The following is a 23,983-nucleotide window of genomic DNA, read 5'->3' as shown; positions in this document are numbered from 1 at the left end:
TGTTCTAGCATCATTTTTTTTTTTTTAATCTAATGAAATGAAATTCATACATTTGTAGTGTCCAAAATTTTTGGCACCACTATATGTGTAAACACAACTGAAAATTTTCATACCTGTCGAATCTCTTCACAGACCAGAGTAAAAACCCAGAAATACAACACAAGCTCCGAAGGGGCGGGTCCGTTTGGAGGTGGAGGCTTGAAATCAACCAATAGGACGTAAGCAAACAGGAAGAGGAAGAGGAAGTACATCAACACATTGCCTAGAAATGAAGTGACCGGTGCAAACCAGAACTTCCGCCATCGATGGAATATAAAAGGTTGTTTCTGGGTATCAGCATTTGGCCCTGCTGTATAGGAATAAAGATGTAAACTACCTACAGTGGTTCATAGTTTAACAGGATGTCAAAAGCATGCCACTGACACACACCTTCAGGGTTTCCCTTTAAGGCACTATATTCCTCCATGTCTTCTTCCCTGTTAAGCACACGTATGACAATCTTTATTTTATGCATATCTTCTTTTATATAATAAAAATGGGGTTTTATTTCTGCTGAAAAGCCAGGAATTACTTGTTTATTAACTCTCCTTCATCAAATTCTTTACCATCTGGCATTTCATTCTCCTCCGGCTCTCTATGTGATTGAAGGGCAAAGATTCTACATTAAAACTTTGAAGTATTCACCGAAGAGAAAACTAAATTTTGAAGCCACAAGCTGGGTAAAAAATATGAACCACTGACCTGAAACTGATGAGGTTGGAAAAGATGAAAAGAGGCAGGAAAAATGAGAGAACTAATTTCCACACCTCTGTATTTCTGTCCATGTCCCCCCACCAAATCTCTGACAATAACGTCTGGCCAAGGAAGGGATGAACAACTGTGATACTGGCATTAACTAAGCTTCTTAAAGTAGTAGTTCTCCCAAAAATGAAAATTCTGTCATGAGAGTACATGAGAGTTCTTGCAAGTTCTTGAAAGCTAATGTGAACGTGCAACAGAGGTCAGGATTTTCACCAAAAAATTACTTAAATTTTGAATTGTTTCTTACTGTAGGCCTTCAATAGACATGGACTACTTTACAATACTTTTGTGTCCTTTTTGAAACTTGAAAGTGGTATCCACTGGCATTGCATTGAAAATAGGTATTGGGAAATTCTTTAAAATTTCTCCTATTGTCTTTTGCATTAGAAAGAACGTCAAACAGGTTTGAAACAAAAAGGGGGGGGGGGGGTAATGGGTGATGGCATAATTCTCATTTTTGGGTGAACCATTCCTTGAATACCCAAACAGATGGAACACATACTGAGGAACATAACCACTTCTAACCTGCACTCCATCATGGCTGAAAAAGAGGCGGGCATCTGCTGCTGTAGCCATCTGCAGACAGGTGGCCCCTCCCCATACAGATGACTGTCTGATGAGAAGCTTGTAAGAACGGCTCTCGTCGCTCTGGTAACACTCACTGAACACATCTAAAATGAAAGTGATAAGAGAAAATACATTACCCATGTAAATTTTATTCAAATACTGACAAAGCAAATTTGATCATCAGTTACAGGTTTAATAACTGATTATCACACAGCACAAGTAAAGACATCCTTCACACAAGTACAGCGGCCCCAAAAAAGTATTTGGACATTTTTGGACAAATAGGGCACATTTAAAATGTATACATTTCATTACATTCCTTAGCTAAGTAGTATCTGCAAACAAATGATGCTAGAGATCTTCTTAGAACCAACATTACTTTTCCAAGCCATTTTTTCCATTACTTGAATCATCTGGTGTCACAATAATTTTTAGGGTATGAATGAGGTCCTCAAGCTTACACAGGTGTCTTGACAGAGTAACCAGAAAAAAAAAAAGATAAAAAAGTTCACTAAACACACATTTACCTTTTACGTGCCCCAAAAGTGGGGTTCTAGAGGAAAAATTTAAACAAAATTCAGATTTAAACAATTATAAAACAAAACTGTAAAAGGTAACATATAAAAATATCAACCAATTGTTTAACCAACAAATATTGTAAATTGATAAATTGTAACAAAAGTGACAACTTCTCTTTGCCTGACATGTATAAAAAATATCCTTATTCTAAGAGCAGTTAACCTTTTGGTTTAAATCTAATTTCATTATATACAGTAGTTAACTCATGCCTCACTGTATGCCAGTGTGGTTTTATTGTTGTTGTTCACTTGTTTACCAAACAGTACACAATTTTAATTGTGGTTTTAGGGGCACTGTAGTTGTGAGATGGAGGAACAGCCCTATCTACATTTTCTTTAACTTGATTCAGTTCACACCCACCATGTGCCAGATTCTCAAAGGTCTGAGCCAGCTCTTTCATGGAGTTTTTGGTCTCAGTCTCCATCTCCAACTTGGAGAGCTCTCTTAATATCTTACACCCTGCAAGAGCACTTAGCACTGACTCCCCCGCCTCACATTGAGAGAGAGAGAGAGAGAGAGAGAGAGAGAGTGTAATCACATTAAGGGAATATTATCTAAACATTCTTACAATATACACTTAGTTATCACAATGGGAACTGTTATGATTAAAATTATGTGGTTTGATGAGAACAGAGGATGGCTTTACCATTTCCCAGAAGTAGATGGCCATTTCTCGACGGTTCTGCAGGACAGCCCAAATGAAAAGGTTCACCCATGGAGATGCACAATGCTGCTGCTGGTAAGGACTCTTACCTAGCAGCAACATATTCACATGCTGAAAGAATGGCACAGGAGCTCTTGCTTTGATATCAGCTTTATTATCTGTATTATTATCAAATGTACTAGAAATCAAATCAATTCACCAATCCAAAAGCCACTAAGCTCTAAAAAAAATTGGTACCTTCATTGCTTTCCTTAAGTTTACTCCCTGATCTAGATCAAGAAGGTTGTAGTAAAAGGGTTGACACACATCACCCATTATTTCCCATAACATCCGTGACACCTACATGATAAATTTTGTTAATGCATTATGAACTAACATAAACAAGCTAACAACAATAGTACATTTATAAATTAACATTTACTAAGATTAATTAAATGCTGTTAAAAAAATTTGTTTTTTGTTAATAAATTAAGTTTATTATTCAATACCTCATATAAGGTGATCTGTGGTATAAAATCAAAATTGGCACTTAAGTTGAAGGGTGTCTGAGAGACAGCTAAGCTGGCTCGCTCTTGCAGCTTTTTCTCGAGGACTGAGTAGACCGTGCGGCAGTCATACAGATAGATGTACAGTCTTTCTAAACGACAGTATGTCAAATAGTCCAGAATATTCAGGCCATTTTCCACAAAGAGACGAACAAATTGGGGTTTGTCATTCAGCAGAGCATCACTTATTGCCATCTCCACATCCTTGTACTAAAAAAGAGAACAGAAGAAGCTGAAGTGTTAAACCACAGCAACCCTAAATGCCTCAGCCCCTGCAGCCCTCCTCAGTGGGCCACACATTTGTGACCTAATGTCAGATAGACAGTTGGGTAGTAGTTCACTGCAGTGATATCAATTAATTTTCACTGCCCCTTATATGCTAAAACTAATATAAAAAATTAAAATAAACTGAAACTAGAAAACGCTGAACATACTAAAATGAACAATCATATAGTAAAAACTGACAAAACTAAACTAAATATAAAGAACAGATTGAAAAAAAAAATAGAAATAAAAACTAAATCACATACAGTCCACTGTGAAGTTTGTAACAGTGTGGACCTAAACATATTTTAGGTTATCTTACCTAGGTTACAACATTACATCTAAATTAACTGGTTTGATTCAAGTCAAAAATATGATTTAACATATCTGAATCAACCTGACTACATTAGGTTACTTACACCAACAAAACTCATTTAGAGGTTAGGTCAGAAAGAAATCCCGCCTTAAGGTAACAATTGCAGGTTACCACTTTTTCAGTGTGGGACACTGCTAATCCTACCTTCCAGTTGATGTTGTCGTTGAAGAGTTCACTCTTGGCGAAGTCCACTTTATTCCACGCCACTGCCAACTTTAGCTTCTCAATGTACTCACTAGCGTCATTAGAATTTTGCTTAGCAGCTGAACATACACACACACAAAACCACATGTACATATGTGTGACGAGGAGGAGGGCGGGGCCGGGCTGTGACTATGCACGCCCTGCCCCCAATTGGGCTAATCAGCCGAGGAGAGGGATAAGTGCAGCGGAATGCGGCAGTTCGGGAGAGAGAAAGCAACACGTAGCTGCAGTGTGTGCATTTGTGTTCTGTGTCTTTTTTGTTTAAGTTTTCATTCAACTATTATTTTGACGGTTCAGCCGGTTCCCGCCTCCTCCTTTCCCATTTCAACCATGTCACATTGGTGCCGAAGCCCGGGAAGGAGGAGGGGTGCGCTGTCATGGAGTCCTCATCACTACCAGCCAACTGAGGTGCAGCCGTGGCTGTCCACCCGAGGACGGAGGCGTCACTGCCGGCCGCCGAGGATCTGAGGTACGCTGCCGTGTCCCCCCCATAGAAAAAAAAGAAAAGAGAGAAAAGAGGGGGAGGAGTGTGACCGTCTGCCCGAGGCCGGAGGACCCACTACCGTCCACCAAGGGAGGAGCGAGCTGTCGTCTGCCAGTGGTTGGGGAGTGGCTGAGGGCCGGGAGACAGCGTATCTGGGCGCTGGCGAACCAGGTTATTCCTCTCTCTCCTCTCTCTCTCTCTCTCTCTCCCTGTCACTCTGCTTTGCCCTTTCCCTCTCCTCTTTTTTTTCCCCTCCCCTCGTCCCCCTCCCCAGCCCTAGAGAGGCGGGGAAAAGCCTGCCGGCAGGCAGGGCCAGAAGGGCAGCCCGGAAAGGAGGGGGGGATGTACGTAATGCCGGGGGTTCCCCAGCCTGAGGCAAAGGAGGGAGGAGTATGACGAGGAGGAGGGCCGTGACTAAGCACGCCTGGTCCCCAATCAGGCTAATCAGCCAAGGAGGGGGATAAGTGCAGCGGAATGCAGCAGTTCGGGAGAGAGAGAGCCACACGCAGCTGCAGTGTGTGCGTTTGTGTTCTGTGTCTTTTTGTTTAAGTTTTCATTAAACCATTATTTTGACGGTTCAGCCGGTTCCCGCCTCCTCCTTTCCCATTTTAACCTTGTTACAATATATTTAATATTTTCAAAGGTAAATTCTGGAGCAGGTGAAGTTAGCACACCTCTTACAAGAGCTTTAAGAAGGGTTGTGTCAAAGTCATCTTGACCGTCCTGGTCTCCATGAAACACAGTGATCAGATCTTTGTTTTGATAGATACTGAGTGTCTGTGTGAAAACATTAACAAAGTTAATAAAATACCTTGGTCCAACATACTGTACATTCCTTAACCAAACTCTTTCCTGGTTATGGTTTATGCTCACCTGATCCACAAGTTTCTCCAATTGAATCTCACAAGGAAACTGTTTCCTGATTTTCTCTCTCACTTGGTCTCTAAGCTCAGCACTGGTGCTTTCCCTGTCTTCCTCAGTGGCAGATGGCAAAGTGGGAATCATTGGTGAGGCCAGAAATGTATTGAGGTCCCTCAGGATTCCTGCTATCAAGTCTGCTGCTGAGCCCGACCCTGCTAGCACCAACAATGGAGTGGAATTCTGTAGAGATAAATCCACTCGCTGCAGCAAGAGAGAGAGATGCTGACACTTGATGCTAGAATCATAATTAAGAATATTTTAAAAATATGAATAAGAGTGATTGTGTTGTTTTACACTTTTGAAATATCTTTAAAGGTGCAAGCAGTAATTTTTTGTTTATGTTGCACTGACCAATATGGCAGTCATCTTGGACTAATACTGACAAGGAATGCAGCTGCATCATGCTAAAGCAATAATTTTCAGTTACCCATAAATATGATTAATTTATTCTATGAGTGAAAGTGTCAGATAGTATAGGAGTTACCAAGATAAAGCGATTAGTATTCGGTTGTTCATTAGAACTCAACATGGCGGCCAACACTCCATGTAAAATAGCTAAAACAGCTTTTAGGCTAATGATTTGGCTGGGGTCCTCATCTCATGTGTGTATATAATATTTTTCATAAGTTATATTAATTTCTTTAGGGGTTAAACCTTTTAATGAGAAAAAATATATACTGAGTTATCCTTTAATCATTTTAATATTTAATCATAAATATTACAATAACATTTAGACAGTGCTGGGTGGATTACTTGTGAATTGTAATTAGGTACTGATAACAGTAACGTAATCAGATAGATTGCATTTTGAGGGTACTCTAATTTGATTACTTTTGGATTACTTTCAGCCTAATTCTGTTTTATTTTATGTCACATGCATTTGAGTACAATATTCAGTAAAAGTACAAAAAGTCTGATTATGAGTATTTTAAAATGTAATTTAATCCAATTACAAGTACTTGATTTTTTGTAATCTGATTACATAACCCAGATTACCCAGTGTAATCCATTACTACCCAGCACTGCATTAGATCTCTAGACATTTTACATGAGTAGTTATGTCCGTAATTTCGAAAGGTACGGCATAAATTGGTGTAATGACCTCTAGCATGGCAGCATCTCCTGCAATCAGCATACACAAAACAGGAATATTAATGCCTCCCATCCCTATTAAAGAAAGAACAAAGATAGGTTTATAAATTTGAGCAATATCAAAGATACCATTCTTTAGTTTCCATTTGTTTTAGAACTAAATTCTCTGTCTGTTCCACTAGAGAGCGATGTAGTCCTTCTATGACTTGCCCTATGATACCATGCTGCAGGTATTTACGTCAAGAGACAAAATACTGGCCTTTTCTAATAATGACACACTCATGTTCCAGATGGACATATCTGTGTTCAGTTCCTGATTTGGGAATTTGCTGTCATGCTCCATTTGCATTGGTCAAAAGAAGAATTCAATGGAGCAAAATTGCATATGTGTCAAGGGATGCTTCTCACAGTATATAATTTGTCTGCACTTTGCATAACTACATTTTATCATAATGTTACTGTAGGCACAAACATGCCATGACCTCCCTTCTCTAGTGCAATGAAGGACTGAAGCTAAGTGAAGGAACTGTGTCTTGTATGTGTGTCTTCATTGTCCCTCTGTGTCTCTAAGGAACATCTGTTCAGTGCATTTTTTTTAATTTTTTTATATGTTTTAATGTGACACTTAAAATATGAAACAAAAAACATAATATTAAAAAGAAGACTTAATCAAAAATTATTTTATCAGTGTTATTCAGTTAAACCATCTCTCTCTCACCAACAGGGCTAATGCGCTGATGCGATATGAAGTCCTCCAGGTTGGCTCTGAACATCGATTCACATCCTCTGTGGCCTACACTTCCATCATCCACTAAGAGGAAGGCCTGGTGGTTATTGTCCAAGCAACAGGCATCATGGGGCATGTTCTGCACATAGTAGCGTGCTGGGAAACTACCCTTGTAAAGAGAAATGGACAGTAAGCTTTGATGGAGCATTCAAAGTACAACATTTACTGTGATTTCAAATTATAATCCACATTTGGCTGGACAATCAAAAAATTTGAAGCCATTTTTCTCAGTTTCAGGTTTGTGCACTAAGCATGCAGCTCTGAGATTATGAACTGTTATTTTCAATGCACTCAAAAGTACCTGTGGATTTACAAGTTGTTGATGTTGGTGAATCAAGCCCCAGGGCACAACACCCACCGCTATAACTTTCTCAGAAAAAGATGCACTTTCACAATGGTCCCTTACTGCCTCACCTACACAACGGCTGACCCCCTCTCTGAGACCTGCTGTCATGATCCAAGCCCCTGGAAAACAGAAAAATGGGAAAGAGAGAGAATCACAGTTGCTACGACATATAGGATTTAACAGAAAGACAAAAATTTTTCCAAAAAGCAATGCTACAAAAACAGGGAATTCCACTGTTAAGTTAGAATAGTATTCCCTGTCTAACTCTTACTTTAAGACATTGAAAGATATCTGCCTAGTCAAGAATTACTGGGCACATAAAATGGTTATTAACCATTCTGAAAAGCTAGCAGTACACAGGTAACCCATTCATTACCCTTTTGATAAGACAATCTTAGACCAACATGAATTTCCATGCTGGTCTATACTGGTTAGAACTGGTTTTGTGCGAGTCTAGCTTGTTTACCAGCGAAGCTTAGCTGGTGAAGCAGGATGATCAGCATGGTCTTTCTGTTGAGGTTGGTTGACCAAGGAAGTCTTGCTGTTTAAGCTAGTTAAGAAGCCTGATGGCAACACCAGTAATCATCTCAAGCAAGGGATCAGCATCCAAAACACAACATATGCTAGTGACCAGCTATGCTGGTCTTTCAAGCAGGCTAGGGAAAGAAGTATATAGTTTTGCAAGCACTTTACATTATTGAGACAAAACTGAGCAAAAAATACAAAAGCATGAGGTCAGGAGTTACCTGTGCTCTGTGCGGCTCGGACAAGGCCCTGTCTGATCACTTCTCGTACCCAGGTCTTCACTTTGTCCTTTCCCTCTCCCCCGACAACTGACACCACCAGATTGGGTACTGGCAGGCCCCATTGATTTGTCATCAGCGAGTACACTTTGTCAAGAGGTGTATCAGGTGACAGACGAAGAAACTTTAAGAGACAAAAAAATATGAAAATTCACTCTTTTGAAATAGATGGGTGGCAAAAAAACAAACAAAAAAAACAAGCATGCCATTTATCTTGACATTCAACAAGTGTTCAAAGCATGCAAATTTTGTCACCGAGAGACTGAGCAATGGATCTGTCTGAGGTAGTACAACACTGTATCCAATAAACCCAATATAACCAATCGTGACACTAAATCTCAAGATTTGTAAACTCTATGAGAACTGAGTGAACAAAGAGAGGGGGAAATGAATGCATGAAAAGTGCAAATGACAGAGAAAACATAGGCATACAGCATGTACTGTAGAACTTTGTGTTCTCTTCTCAAAAAAATAATCATAGTTATATTGTCAGATGAAGTTTTGCAAGATGTAGTTCCAGGTTGGAATAAGGGTGCCTACACACTAGAACAAGATTTACATTTACAATATCCTATGCCTGGCAAGAGCATATTGTCCTCTAAGAGAACACATTGAATCCACTGATTCCAATGTGAATGGTGCATTGCACAGACATAGAGGGAGAACACAAGGGATTGCGATATTAAAGCTCAGAAATTGAAACTTTTGCTGTAACACACTCTGACATAAGTATATGCTGACCAATGAGAATGTCAGAGAGGTTTTGATCTTTCAGAAATCCAGTTTGCTCTATTCCAGCTTGGTTTTTAAATTGACATGGCTTTCAATGCCCTCAAACTACGTTGGCGCCCTCTTGAATGTTACACTTTTTAAACGGGGAGTGGGGGGGGTGTGGTTTTAACTTGAAACTAGCTTTTATCCAGTGTATAGGGTACCCTATAAGATACCCACTGGACTGTGTCTGCGTCCAGCTCCAGCAAACTCCAGCTCTCCAAAGGCATCAGTAGGGTATTCAGAGGTGTGTTGTGCACTGTTCCACTGGTCCACTACACCATCACATGCAGCTGCATTGACGTGAAGTTCTCGGCCTCCACCACACTGACACAAAGCCCCATTACTACCAAAGAAATAGAAAACAACATGCTTTAAAACTTTCAAAACAGGCTTAAGTGGGATCTAAATTCTTTATTTTTTATTTTATTTCACAATTGTAGCCATAATTTAAGCCAAAGTAAAAAACTCACAGGAAAAGAAAAAGAGAGTTTGAAAAGAGAGGAACATAAACAGAACATAGGCAGGTACAATAAATTACTGTACAACAACACACTTATAATGTACAGGGTTCCTACACATTTTGACCAATAAGTTACCATGACTTTTCCAGGACCTTTCCAGTCATTCATGATTACTGGATAAGGACTTTAAAAAAACAAAAAAATTTATAGAGATTGCTGGGCAGACATCCATTTGCATGTCAGGTAACAATCTTTAGAATTAAAAGATATAAATGATTATACTTATAAGTGTGCAAGGGCGTTTTCTAAACTGCATTTTCTGCACCCTTAAAGGGCACTGCGGGAAGGGGATGCCACTCGAAGTGTCTTTATAAACTAAAGTACGAAAATTGATTTTTTCACAAAGGGCCCTTCCACAAGACTGTTAGCAAAGGGTAATTTAATACAGTAATACCATGCTCCCTTCAGAGTGCCCACATCAAGAGCTCTGTCCTTCAGAGTGAGTTGGGCACAGGAATGATCTCTTTCAATTGGAATTCACCCACACACACAACAGCAATTCTGTGTCAATGGAGATGGAGAAATGACCCAAATGCTTCTAAGAACATCCTCAGTGGGAGGTTCAGATGCGTGAATGGTGAGCTCTGCACACTTTGCTAGTTTTAACACTTTTTGTGTCATAAACCGGTGAGATTTGATACACCCTGTTCCATAACTGTTCTATGAAGACAACATGTCAAAGAATTCAAAATCCTCGGGCTCTGGAGACATTAAAAGACACTTACGTGCTCAAGCTGAAGCCCCTGAGCAGCCTGGGACTCAATTTGGCCAGTGAAGTGAAAGAGATTTAGGGTCAACTGTTGAACATGTCGGCAATGCTGATGAAGGTCGTTGCTGACTTAGAGGATCTTGCTGTAATATGTCGATTGATCACTGCCATGGAGACGAATTTCACTGAGTTGGTTACAAGAGTGGCGGATCGATTATCTGGAGTCATCAGAGAGGGAATTAGCTGCTAACCCACTAGCGACCATGGGGATATTCACAAATATCGTATGGTGACCCTGGTGATCAAATTTCGGGGAACAAAACAGAGTGGAGGCCGCGGTTAGTTCCCTCCTCAACCATCCGCTGATTTTGGGGACTAATTGGCCTGAATTTAGAAATGTTTTAAAGGAAATATGCGTGGATGGGTCCTGTACAAAAGCGATGAGATGTGAAATGTGCGATGCTCTGGCAGGGGAGGCGGAACCAGGGCTGTCTTTGTCTGCTCCACTTCACGATGACATGAGGGGGGAGAGGCTGCAGCCCCTCCCGTCCTCAGGGGATTTCCCTTTGGAGCAGGCCTTTGACCAAGTAAGAGTGATCGATGGTCAACAACTCCAGCCAGGTGTCGCCCTTTCATATCCTTATTTAGCAATTATGAGTGAGCGGTTGTATAGAGTGACGCAGGATACTCAAACAAAGCAAAATACAACCCAGCTCTTAATATCGCGGAGCCATCGGGAAATGGTGTTCCAGGCGGCTCACTATAATCCCATGGCTGGTCATCTAGGGGAAAGGAAAACACTGAACCGTCTAATAGCCCATTTTTATTGGCCGGGCATTGGCGGCAATGTCCGCAGGTGGTGTGCGGCATGCCGCGAATGTCAGCTGGTGAATCCACCGGCCACCCCAAAAGCGCCATTGCGCCCCCTTCCGCTGATCGAGGTCCCCTTCGAGAGAATTGGAATGGACCTCGTCGGGCCATTAGAGCGGTCAGCACGTGGACATCACTTTGTATTGGTCCTAGTGGACTATGCAACGCGATATCCGGAAGCCATGCCTCTACGCAGCATCTCAGAACGTAGTGTTGCGGAGGCACTCTTCAAAATAATCTCCCGGGTGGGGATTCCGAAAGAAATCCTCACTGATTAGGGCACAACCTTTATGTCACGGACACTACGCGAGCTTTATGAATTATTGGGCATTAAATCAATCCGCACCAGCGTTTACCATCCACAAACAGATGGCCTGGTGGAGTGATTTAATAAAACCCTTAAAAACATGTTTCAAAAGTTCATGCACGAGGATGCTAGAAATTGGGACAAATGGCTCAATCCCCTGTTATTCGCAGTACGAGAGGTCCCGCAAGCCTCCACTGGATTTTCCCCATTCGAGCTGCTATATGGGCGGCGCCTGCACGGCGTGCTTGATGTTATGCACGAAGCTTGGGAGGAGGGACCTTCAAACAGCAAGAATAAAATTCAATACGTTCTTGATCTTAGAGCAAAACTCCACATTTTGGGGCAACTAACACAGTAGAATTTGCTCCATGCTTGAGAACGGCAGAGCTGACTGTATGACAGGGGAACTCAGCTGTGGGAATTTGCACCGGGAGATAAGGTACTTGTATTACTCCCCACATCGAGCTCCAAATTACTCGCCAAGTGGCAAGGACCCTTTGAGGTTACACGACGAGTGGGGGATCTCGATTATGAGGTAAAGCGAACCGATAGAGGGAGGCAGTCCCCGTGACATTGGCTACGGTAGTTCCGGAGGGGGCGGAGCTCAGGCCGGAGGTGAATACAAAACAAAATCATTTCACCCCGGTCACTTGCAGAGACCACCTCTCATCGTGTCAGCTCGCAGAGGTTGCCAAGTTGCAAAAGGAGTTTTCAGATGTGTTTTCCCCTCTACCAGGTTGTACAAACCTCATCCAGCACCACATCGAGACCGAGCCGGGGGTGGTGGTACGTAGCCGCCCCTATCGATTACCCGAGCACAAAAAGAAAATTGTCTGGGAAGAATTGGATGCAATGCTCAATATGGGGGTAATAGAGGAATCCCACAGCGATTGGTCCAGCCCGGTTGTTCTAGTTCCTGAGAGCGACAGGTCTGTACGGTTCTGTGTGGATTATAGAAAAGTCAATGCGGTGTCTAAATCTGACGCATACCCAATGCCTCGCGTTGATGAGTTGCTCGATCGGTTGGGCACAACTCGATTTTATTCGACACTGGATTTGACAAAGGGTTATTGGCAGATCCCTTTGACACCAATTTCCAGTGAAAAAACAGCCTTCTCCACACCGTTTGGATTACACCAATTTGTGACACTTCCATTCAGTTTGTTTGGAGCCCAGGCTACATTTCAGCGTCTCATGGACCAAATCCTTAGACCGCATTCTGCTTACGCCACTGCCTATTTAGATGACATCATCATTTACAGTAATGATTGGCAGCGGCACATGCAGCATCTGAGGGCGGTCCTGAGATCGCTGAGACGAGTGGGACTCACAGAAAACCCAAGAAGTGCGCGATTGGGCGGGTGGAGTTACGGTATCTGGGGTTCCACTTAGGCCACAGGCAGATGCGTGCGATTGTGACCTGCCCGAGGCCCAAGACCAAAAAGGGGGTGAGACAGTTCCTGGGGCTGGCTGGCTATTATAGGAAATTCGTGCCTAATTATTCGGATGTCACCAGTCCGCTGACTGATCTCACTAAAAAGGGAGCTCCAGACCCGGTCCAGTGGACGGAGCAGTGTCAACAGGCATTCACGCAGGTTAAAGCCGCACTTTCTGGGGGGGGGGGCGCTTTTACATTCACCCGATTTCTCTCTCCCTTTTGTCTTACAGACGGACACTTCAGACAGAGGGCTGGGATGTCTCCCTGGCGGTTGGGGATATGTGGCAGCGGGGGCGTGGTCAAGCGCCTGTCCGGATAGAGAGAAAGCGGTGAGGGCGCTTACACCTGAGCTAAATTATGTCTAACACCTGTCTCTAATTCCAGTGAGCTTGGGGAGAGCGGCATATAAACAGCCACGCCACCGCCAGAAGGGAGAGAGAGAGTTTGGCACGAGAGTCTCACGGTGAAGCTACTGAGTTCGTGACACTACAGAGTTGTGATAAAGACTTGTGATGATTAAAAGGCTGTGACTAGGAGCCTGTGATGCTAAAGAGTTTGTGAAGCTGAAGAAGTTACTGTGCCAGTTGTGACTGTGTTATCCCTAAGTTTGTGATTAAAAGCTCACCTGAGACCTGAACCTTCCTGTCTCAGTGACCTCTTTCCCTCACACGGTCTTTATAATTTTATTTTTGACACACAATCTATTTTTTCTCATATGTCAAAATGTCAAATGTTAATATAAAGGATTGCCTCTCTCCACGTGGAATGTGAATGGGTTGGGGCACCCCATAAAATGAAGGAAGTTATTTCTTTTCTTAAACATAAGAAATATGATATAGTGTTTCTTCAAGAAATGCATCTTTCCCCACAGGAAGCTGAAAAATTTGGGAAAATATGGGGTGGACATGTCTTCTTAGTGCTGGCTCAAGTAAGAGCAGGGGAGTCATTAAATTGATAAGTAAACATCTACAATTCAAATGTCTCAAACAGATTAAAGATAAATTATTATCTTTCATTTCATCTGTTGTGGATTGCTTAATTGGAAACGTCTTAGTCTCAGATCATGCCCTGGTGAGTTCAGTGGTGTTGCCACATTTGGAGAAAAAGAAATCATATAGTTGGCACTTTAATGCATCCCTTTTGCAAAATCCTGAATTCCATCAAATGTTAAAGGCTGAAATCAATGTTTTTATGGAGATCAACTAGTCCTCAGTATACTCTGTGGGCGTGGCTTGGAAGGTACTTAAGGTGGTTCTTAGGGGTCAGACCATACAGTATGCCCTATTCATCCATAAATCCAAATCCAAATCGTGGAGTTGGAAGGGAATATTAAAAGTGCAGAGGCAGAGCTGAAGCACCAAATGTCATCTGATGGCCTCAGAGAATTGACCCGATTGAAATACAGATATAATACTATTTTGTCACGGAAGGTGGAGTTTTGGCTATTCAGGGCAAGACAGTCATACTTTGAGTCAGGGGACAAAGCAGGGAAGCTTTTGGCTAGATATATAAAGCAGAGAGAGTCTTTTTCTACCATTCCCTCAGTGAAGTCTGCTGGTGGTGAAATTTTTACCTAGGCCATTGATATTAATAAAGCTTTTAAAGAATTCTATCTTAATATTTATAGTTCCACATCTTCGTCTACTGATTAAGATATTAGAAACTTTGTGGAACCATTAGAACTCCCTAAAATGACGACTGAGCAAAAAAATTATTTTGATTCTGAGATAACTTTGGAGGGGCTTGGCGAGGTAATTAAGGCCTTGCCTACAGGCAAGGCTCCGGGGCCAGATGGCTTTGCCACTGAATTTTTTAGATCTTTTGCTACAGAACTGGCTCCAATTTTGCTAGAAGTTTATACGGAATCATTAAAGAATGGAAAGCTTCCGCCAACAATGACACAAGCCCGGATCAGTCTGATTCTTAAAAAGACAAAGATCCAAGCGAGTGTAAGAGTTACCATCCAATATCCCTGATCCAGCTAGATGTTAAAATATTGTCAAAAATTCTGGCTAACCGATTACGTTATGACATCTCTTATACATATTGATCAGGTGGGGTATATTCGGGGTCGCAGCTCTTCTAATAACATTAGGCGTTTCATCAATATCATGTGGTCATTGGCGAATTATCAGACTCCGGCCGCTGCCATCTCACTTCACGCTGAAAAGGTGTTTGATATGGTAGAATGGGATTATCTTTTTAAGATTTTGGAAACATACGGGTTCAGAAATACTTTTATTGGATAGATTAAGTTACTTTATAGACACCCGGTAGCGGCGGTACAAACAAATGGATTTATTTCAGATTATTTTACTCTGGATAGGGGCGCCCAGCAGGGTTGCCCTCATTCCACATTATTGTTCTGTCTTGCCCTGGAACCATTAGCAGCCGCAATAAGAAAGGAAGATAATTTTCCAGGGGTGGTGGCAGGAGGTATGGCGCATAAGCTTTTGCTTTACGCTGATGATATTTTATTATTCATCTCCGACCCCATTAGATCTATGCCTTACCTCCACAGAATTATTAATTACTTTTCTATGGTCTAAATCCGAAGCTTTGGCTCTGACAGCGTACTGCCCATTAACGGCTTTTCAGCCGGGCGCCTTCCAGTGGCCCAAACAGGGCATTAAGTATTTGGGCATTTTATTTCCAGCAAATTTGTCTGATTTAGTTAGAGTTCATTTTGACCCCTTAATAAAAAGGTTTTCGACCGATGTGGGCAGTTGGGCTTCATCACATTTATCTATGATTGGGAAGGTCAATGTTATTAAAATGAATTGTATTCCAAAATTTAACTACCTGCTACAATCTCTCCCTGTAGATGTCCCCCTCTCTTATTTCAAGCAATTTGATAGCATAGCAAAGTCCTTCATTTGGAATGGTTAGCATAATTACATTTCAATAAGCTACATAGACTGATTGACAAAGGTGGGATAGGCTCCAAGATTCTGTTTTATTATTATTCATTCGGTCTCAGATATTTGGCTCATTGGTCGCTTCCACCTGAGAGAGCCCCTCCCTGGTTTTGTATTGAACAGGAAGTTCTTGCCCCTATTTTGCCATTGCAAAGCCTGTCTATCAAACTAATCGGAGAAATTAAGTTACACCTCGTTATCTTGCATTTGCACATTTGCATTTGTTTAATTCTGACATTTATTAGAATGTTGCCTCGAGCATATGGCAGAACCCAAAATTATGTATTAATAAGTCCCCTTTGGGGGTTACTACACTCGTTGACCTATATGAGAGTGGAGTGTTGAGATCTTTTGAAAATTTGGTTCAGCATTTTGGGATTCCCAGATCTCATTTTTATAGGTATTTACAGCTGCACCACCTGCTCTGTACTATTTTTGGGAGTAGCATACACCCCCCTAAAGTGGCAGATACTCTGGGAATGGTTATTACTGCTTTTGGAAAAGGTTATGAGGCATCAGTGTATTACTCCCTGCTAATTCAGAGTCCGGGGGACAGAGCTTTAACTTCTATCAAGAGATTATGGGTGAAAGATTTAAACTTGGTATTGGGGGAGGGAGTGTGGGCTAGGATTCTAAAAACATCAAGTCTGCATCTAGAGATGCAAGGGTGTGCCTTATGTAATTCAAGATTTGACTGGACCCCCTCTAGATTGTATAGGCGTATACTTAAAGACACACCCACCTGCTGGCGATGCCAATCAGAGGATGGAGACACGGCCCATGTTTTTTGGTGGTATGTTGAGATCCAGAAATTTTGGTTGAAGGTTCAGAGTTTTGCGTGTGACGTGTTGGGTACTCGGGTTTCGTTTTGCCCCAGACTCTGTGTTTTGGGTGATGGGGTGGTCATCGATGTGGGGAATAGATATATAGAGAATTGGGTTCTGACCAGTGTGATGATCGCCAGGCAGATTATTTTGAGGGGTTGGAGGTCGGCTGGGGCACCCCCATTTCAGGAGTGTTGCACGGAGATGGGGAGGGTGGTGGCTTTTGAGGAGGTGTCATTTGGAAGACGGGGTGGGGGGGTAAATGGGGCAACTATTTGGAGTTTTTGGAGGACTCTCGGGGTGGGGGTTGTGGCGGTGCAGTGAGAGGTGGAGGTATAAATGTGTGTGATTATATATATATATATATATATATATATATATATATATATATATATATATATATATATATATAAATATTTGTTTGTTTGCTTTTTTTGTGTGTGTGTGTGTGTGTGTGTGTGTGTGTGTGTGTGTATATATATATATACTCATGTGTGACCACAGGGATGTTTGTTGGGGTCAGGGCGGGGTTGGGGATTGGGAGGTGTGGTTGTGGGGTTTAAATGTTGATTCTATGTATATATGTTTTGCTTTCCTTTATTTACTGTTGGAATCAATATAAAATGTTAATTACAACAACAAAAAAATTGTTTTGTTTCATGCTGGCTTGTGGGCAAGTTTTTAATTACACAAGCACATACAAAGAGCAATATCTATCCAATTAAATATTTTAGACTAGAGCAAAACCTGAAAAATATATAAAAGCATATTACAAGCAGCTGCATGTTTGTTTCAAATGGTTGCTTATGAAAGGGATGACTAGATTTCAGGCTCCACTAGTAAATCTGAATACAAGACAAAATGGCTGTTGTACCTGGAGGAGTCCTCCACAAAGGTTGTACACACTCTCTTTTTAATCATCTTTGGGATCCAGCTCTGGAACAGAAGAGTCGCACAATAAGACAACTTCAAATGCAGGTTTGGTTTATTTTATTTCACTGTCTGTAGCCAAGGAGAAAAGCTAAACCAGGCATGAATAACAAAAGCTTTCCCAAAGAAATGTTGGAATGTATGAAATGCAATCCAAAATTTGACTCTTGGCAGTGCTGGGCGGATTACTTGTGAATTGTAAACTGATTACAAATTACATGACAAAAAAATGCAATCAGTAACGTAATCTCATAGGTAACATTTTTGGGATAATCTAATCCAGTTTCTTTTGGATTACATTTGGATTACTTTCAACCTAATTATGTTTTATTTTATGTATCATGCATTTGAGTAGGATAATAATTTTTACATAAAAGTACATAGAGGAAGAAAATGTATTCCATTCTTTATTAGTAACAAAAAGAGCCTCACAAAAAGAGCTCCTTATGATTTTTTTTTAAGTGCATTAAACATTACATGAATGAAATGCATGGCCAAAGTTTATAATTCAAAACACTGAGACAATTTTAAGTGCATAAAACAATAGCAGCATTACAGACATTAATGGCCATAAAATCAACATAAAATGACCATAAAATCAACTGCAATGACTTTGCCTAGGTCAAAGCTTTCATCTAAAAACACTGAAACACTTTGAACCCTTACTGCTTACAGATAGTCCATCACCTATTCCAAAGATGAGGTGCAAAATATTATCGTTTAAACAGCAAGAATATTCTAAAAGAGCAGAATATTTTAAAACAGCAGAGTTCCACCAAGTCACACAAGGAACAACTGTGTCAAGTTTTATGACAAGTTTCATGCAGTGGACTCAACTGCATCAGCAGCAACAGTAAAGTTATGGGCTTTATTCCATATTGCTGCACATTTTGCATTTGAACTGTTGTGTACCCTATGGGCAGGACCCTTAGAGATGGCATCCACTAGATAATTTGAAGAATTAAATTCAGTGTGTGAGCTGCACATCGTTGGTGGGGTAGTAAGAAATAATATATATTTTTTAAAACATATCTAGTTCATTTTAAGTGCATAAAACAATAGAAACATTACATGAACAAACAGTAATGAACCTGAAATCAACAGCAATGACATTGCTAGGTCAAAGCTAACAGCTCAAAACTCTGACAAACTTACATTTAACCCTTACTACTTAGTAATAGTCCATAATCTATTCCTTAGCTGAGGTGCATATTTTACTGTTGCAGCGTAAAAGGAGCACGTTCAAAATGTTCATCTGTGAGACTATTGCACTTTGGGGTAAAAATATGATGAAGATGAAAATTATCAATACATTTTTAATAATTTACTTCTGTTGCCTTGTTAAAATGTAATTTAATACAATTAAATATAAGTGCTTGATTTTTGTAATCTGATATTGTAATCCAGATTATATGTAATCCGTTACTACCCATCACTGGCTCTTGGCACACAGAACGAAACATACAACTGATGTGTAATAATACAATTTTATGAAAAAAAAAATCAAAGGCACTGAATATTTCAAAATAATAATAATGACCATGGCAACCATCATAACTTTGTAATACAGCAAGCAGCCTCGGAAGAGGATTTTTGTCACAAACATTGTCACAAAATGTTTTATTATCTTAGAATCCAGATGCTGAGCAGAGATAATGAAACCTGTAAGAGATAATGCAAGCACAGATGTTTATGGCAAATAACAAATAACATGTTGCATTAAAGCCATGAATTATGCCAGCTCTGACCCACCTCAGTTCTGATGCTGCTTTGGTTCAGTGTAAATTATATGCAACATCAGAGCAGACTTAAAGGGATAGCTCACCCAAAAATGAAAATTCACTCATCAATTACTCACCCTCATGCCATCCCAGAGGTGTATGTCTTTAATTTTTTCTGCAGAACACGGACAGAGATTTTTAGCAGAATATTTCCACTCTGTAGGTCCATATAATGCAAGTGAATGGTGACCAGAAATTTCAAGCTCCAAAACTCACATTAAGGAAACATAAAAGTAATCCATACGACTCCAGTGGTTAAATCCATATCTTCAGAACCGATATGATAGGTGTGGGTGAGAAACAGATCAATATATAAGTAATTTTTACTATAAATCTCCACTTTCACTTTCACTCTCTTTCACATTCTGATATATAGTAAAAAAGGATTGAAATATGAACCTGTTTCTCACCCAAAGTGATTGCATCGCTTCAGAAGACATATATTAAACCACTTGAATTGTGTTGATTACTTTTATGTTGTCTTTATATGCTTTTTGGACTTTTACATTTCTAATCACCATTCACTTGCATTGTATGGACCAACAGAACTGAGATATTCATCTAAAAATCTTTATTTATGTTCAGCAGAAAAAAATAGTCATACACATCTGGGATAGCATGAAAGTGAGCAAATTATGAGAGAATTTCATTTTTGGGTGAACTATACCTTTAAACTTGGTTGTTGTCATGATAGAGCATATATATAATAATTTATAGTTTCATATTTAAAAGTATTATTTCACATTTTCATTTATTTTATATTTTTATATTCATAATTTTATATTAAAAAAATTAATCTTATAAAATTATGCGATTGTAATCACTATTTAAAAGCATTTATGCCACCTCTATATGAATACACCTTTTCTTGGTATATATGCCACTTCAGTTGGAAGCTTCTGTTCCACCTTTGCTTTCTTGTCTTTAGTCGCTAAAATTATATGAACTAGGCATGCAGACTTCTTTTCAGAACTTTAAAATATAAACAATATATTTCTTATATTACCTATAACACATTAAGACTTCAAAGTACCTGATAATGAATGATGATTTAGTATTAATAAAAATTAATATTTATTTTAATATATATATTTTCATAACTTCTCATTGAGATTATCATATCGTCCATCCTCATTTTCATTTATTGTTCCTATTCCTTTCATTTGACAAGAATTTTGTGTACATTTAATGTAGTATTTCATACCTTTATGCACTCTGTTTCATAATTCTATTTCATATAGGCCTAGTTAATGACCTTTTGCATTTCTTAAATGCTGAGAGTTATGAAATTGCGATATATTAAACTGAACAACAGACATTAAAAGATATGAAATTCTCATATATCTGCAACTTAAACTTCGTAATGTATAAATTTGTGACAAAAATATTGTTGCCCTTCTCTTTCTCTCTCTGGTATGCATTGGAGGGCAGTGTTTATTTAATTACGACATATTAAGATGCGCTAGGAGAGGTTAAAGATATTTAATGTCCTCTCTATGTCTACTGAGGACAACTGAGTCTTTCTTGGGGCTTATTAATGACATTTTAAGAGTTACCCTTACCAAACACTTTGCACATGTGTAGCCATAAAAAGCTAACTGCCACCTTACATGATGTTGTGGAAATTCTAAATCTGATTCTATCATTGTCCCAAAACCTATGATTCCTGTTTTGTAGTGTCCCTTACACTTTATTGGTAGATACCTAACAACTCGGACCCTAGCCGAGAGGTGGACCGTCCCTCAGATATACTACTCACTCTTGAGATCTCATATATCCTACCTAAGCACCGATACATTCATTGGTTGGGGATTATGATTTATTAATTGGTAACATATGCACATGTAACGTGTTTTATTTTTTTCACATATTTGTTCATCTTTGTTGATGTTAATTTATAAATATAAAATTGTTCATTGTTTGTTAATGTTAAATCTTAATGTTTTAAACACTTACGTCATGTTCTGCTCTCTTTTCATGCGCAGAATGAATGCGCGTCCTTTAATGGCTCACCGCTCAGGCGGTTTACGTCTTGTGGTTATACTTTTGAAAAAGTGAGTATTTTTAACGTTTACGGATTGACCTTGTTCACTTTCATTGTAAGTGCCTCACTGTAACCCAGTTGTTGTTGTTTTTTTTTTTTTTTTAAAGAAGAGAAGGGATGTGGCGAAATATTTTGTTTGTGGCAATCAACATTATACCACAAATACTGTTGATTGAGCTTAACTTGTACTGAACCCGAAATATTCCTTTAAGTGACTATCTGGATGCGATTAATTGCAAAATAACCATATATACAATAATAATATTTCAAACAAACCTGATCTTTTTCGGGTTTTCTGTTGCCAGCTCTCTCTGCTCCACATCCTCCGCCTTTCCCTTTAGCAGTATTCTTCATTTCGGGTTTATTAGGGCTAAACTAATCTTCAGATGAGTTCCATGGAGAGTCTAGTTTGCCATCAACTTGATTCCCGGAATATATCAGTGAAGACGCAACTTTTAAGCTCCGCCCACATATTACACATGAACCCACACGAGCTCATGTTGGCCTGTCAGTATAACATGTAGAGTTGAATTAGCCAAACACACGAGGGCTGTGAAAAACAGAAATGCGTGCAGAGATATGTTTTTCAATGCCCTGTTTTTAAACTGCACATTTGGCGGCAAATCTGGTAAATTGTAGCCTATGTAAAGACATAGTGATGTCATAGTGAACACGGTTGTTTATAATGGACACAGAGTAGGCAAGTGCAGGGGGCCAGCACAATTAAAAATGGAAAAGAAACCTCGCGTTCAACTCCCTCTATATTTTGTCGTTATTTATGAGCTGTAAAGAAAAACTGGAAACTTTTGGTTGCTAGAAAGTTTCGACAAAACACGAGGAGCGCGCACCTGAGGTCCCTGCAGGCAGACATGATTTTTATTTTATTTTATGCATTATGTCTTTGAGGTTATATTTCCGCATGGCAAGTTATGCTGGTTTGACTGAAGTTGTGTTTACCAGCCCCAATAAGCAAATAATGGTCGGGTCTTTAGTTGCCATCTGACATTTGATTCAAACTTTTGTCAGTCTTTATTATAGGTATTAGCTAACAGATATCTTTAAACATTGACTGCAGTGAAGACAGTGTTTGCAGTCAGTGAGGATCATTGGAAAATAAAAATCTTAATTATAATTGTGGCAGTACTGAAAAAATGCAGACTGATCAGTCCATGCTCTGTCCTCCCCACCTGATTTCAATGCAGCTTTTACTCTCAAGCAGTGTTGGGTAAATTACTCAAAATAAGTAATCCACTACAACTTCTCTAAAAAAAAAAAAATTTTTTTTAATCAAGTTACAGATTAATAAATCTAAAAAGTAATCACGTTATTAATTAATTTACATTTAAGTTACTTTCTAAATCACTTTTCTGAGAAAAGTTTTGGGTTTTCCGCTCAAATTCAATTTTGTTCAGTTTTATTTTCTCTTCATTCATTTTCGCACACCCTTCTGCTGTCACAGAAACACTAACAGACATTTTCATGAATTCATATTTTAAATGTATTATACATACTACTTTAGCGCAAGTAATGTACTTAAAAGTGAAAGTCAGTAACAGTAATTTGATTACAAGAATTTAAAATTTAATGTATTATATTACTTTTTTTTTTTTTTTTTACTAAACAGTAAATTACAGTAACTAATTATTTTGTAATAGGATACACCCAACACTGCTCTCAAGCCAGACACATTTTGAGCAATGGATGGACAGTCTCTCACACTAGTGAGACTAGAAAGACAAGACTGAAAATAACTATCCCAATGGCTACGTTGCAAAGATATGTAATTTTGTTTATTATTATATACCTGAGATCAATGTTGTTAAGTATACCATCATGGTGGTGACATTTGTTGTAAACAGTCAATGCTGTTGTGTTTATTTGTATTCTTGTTAGTGCCCGACCGATATATCGGATATGATATATAGCCGATAATAGCCTTTCACTGATATATCGGTATCGGCGTATATTTTACCGATATGAAAACTTTTTTTCAGAACATATAATGCAGAAAACAATGCTTTAGAATTGGTGTCATAGCGTAGTTTGTCCAGCAGAGCGCGCTCTGACTCCATTGTTTACAGAGCTGAATCTGAGCTGACAGTGGCTCTCCAGACAGGGAGGAGTTAAACGGTCTCTTATTAAATTGCTAACTAGTTTGTGAAATACATACTGGAAAGTTAATAAAAAAATGACCCCATCATTTTATATAACTAATATAACGTTAACCCTGTCCCTGACAACCATGTCACTCATGTTTATCAAATCTGTTTGCTGTTAGCCAGCTATAGTGTGTCAGTGCAGTCAGTAATGTAGCAGATTGAAAGGTAAACATCAGAGCATCTTTTTGCAGCTCAGCAGACAACAGTGCGGTGGTGAATTGTGTCTGTTGAGTGTTGATTTCACGCTATGCTGTTTCCTAGTTGGTGAGACACAA

The 23,983-nt window shown here is 39.6% G+C and overlaps 1 protein-coding gene across 2 annotated transcripts in view; it reads right to left on the bottom strand.

Moving 5' to 3' along the window:
- LOC127451800 (transient receptor potential cation channel subfamily M member 4-like) overlaps window positions 1-21,950 on the bottom strand; it is a 35,395-nt gene extending 13,445 nt beyond the window's left edge. The window contains exons 1-19 of one of the 2 annotated variants that reach the window (XM_051716747.1): window positions 21,826-21,950; window positions 17,669-17,730; window positions 9,385-9,550; window positions 8,377-8,557; window positions 7,586-7,749; window positions 7,216-7,393; window positions 6,508-6,572; window positions 5,358-5,606; window positions 5,159-5,261; window positions 3,941-4,059; window positions 3,100-3,366; window positions 2,849-2,950; window positions 2,594-2,722; window positions 2,308-2,437; window positions 1,327-1,472; window positions 742-854; window positions 572-634; window positions 430-476; window positions 114-349 (exon numbers count right to left, since the gene is read on the bottom strand). In XM_051716747.1, the coding sequence (XP_051572707.1) occupies window positions 114-349; window positions 430-476; window positions 572-634; window positions 742-854; window positions 1,327-1,472; window positions 2,308-2,437; window positions 2,594-2,722; window positions 2,849-2,950; window positions 3,100-3,366; window positions 3,941-4,059; window positions 5,159-5,261; window positions 5,358-5,606; window positions 6,508-6,572; window positions 7,216-7,393; window positions 7,586-7,749; window positions 8,377-8,557; window positions 9,385-9,550; window positions 17,669-17,730; window positions 21,826-21,903 (2,598 nt within the window). In that variant the 5' untranslated portion in view covers window positions 21,904-21,950. Of the gene's footprint in view, window positions 1-113; window positions 350-429; window positions 477-571; window positions 635-741; window positions 855-1,326; window positions 1,473-2,307; window positions 2,438-2,593; window positions 2,723-2,848; window positions 2,951-3,099; window positions 3,367-3,940; window positions 4,060-5,158; window positions 5,607-6,507; window positions 6,573-7,215; window positions 7,394-7,585; window positions 7,750-8,376; window positions 8,558-9,384; window positions 9,551-17,668; window positions 17,731-21,825 lie in introns of both variants that reach the window. The other variant, XM_051716746.1, reaches the window with a different exon arrangement.
- Window positions 21,951-23,983: the final 2,033 nt, after the last annotated feature.

Source organism: Myxocyprinus asiaticus, chromosome 14 (assembly GCF_019703515.2).
Source record: "Myxocyprinus asiaticus isolate MX2 ecotype Aquarium Trade chromosome 14, UBuf_Myxa_2, whole genome shotgun sequence".
In the NCBI taxonomy this organism is placed as follows: Eukaryota; Metazoa; Chordata; class Actinopteri; order Cypriniformes; family Catostomidae; genus Myxocyprinus; species Myxocyprinus asiaticus.
The sequence above is the reverse complement of the archived record's forward strand: the minus strand, read 5'-3'. Positions and strand labels throughout refer to the sequence as shown.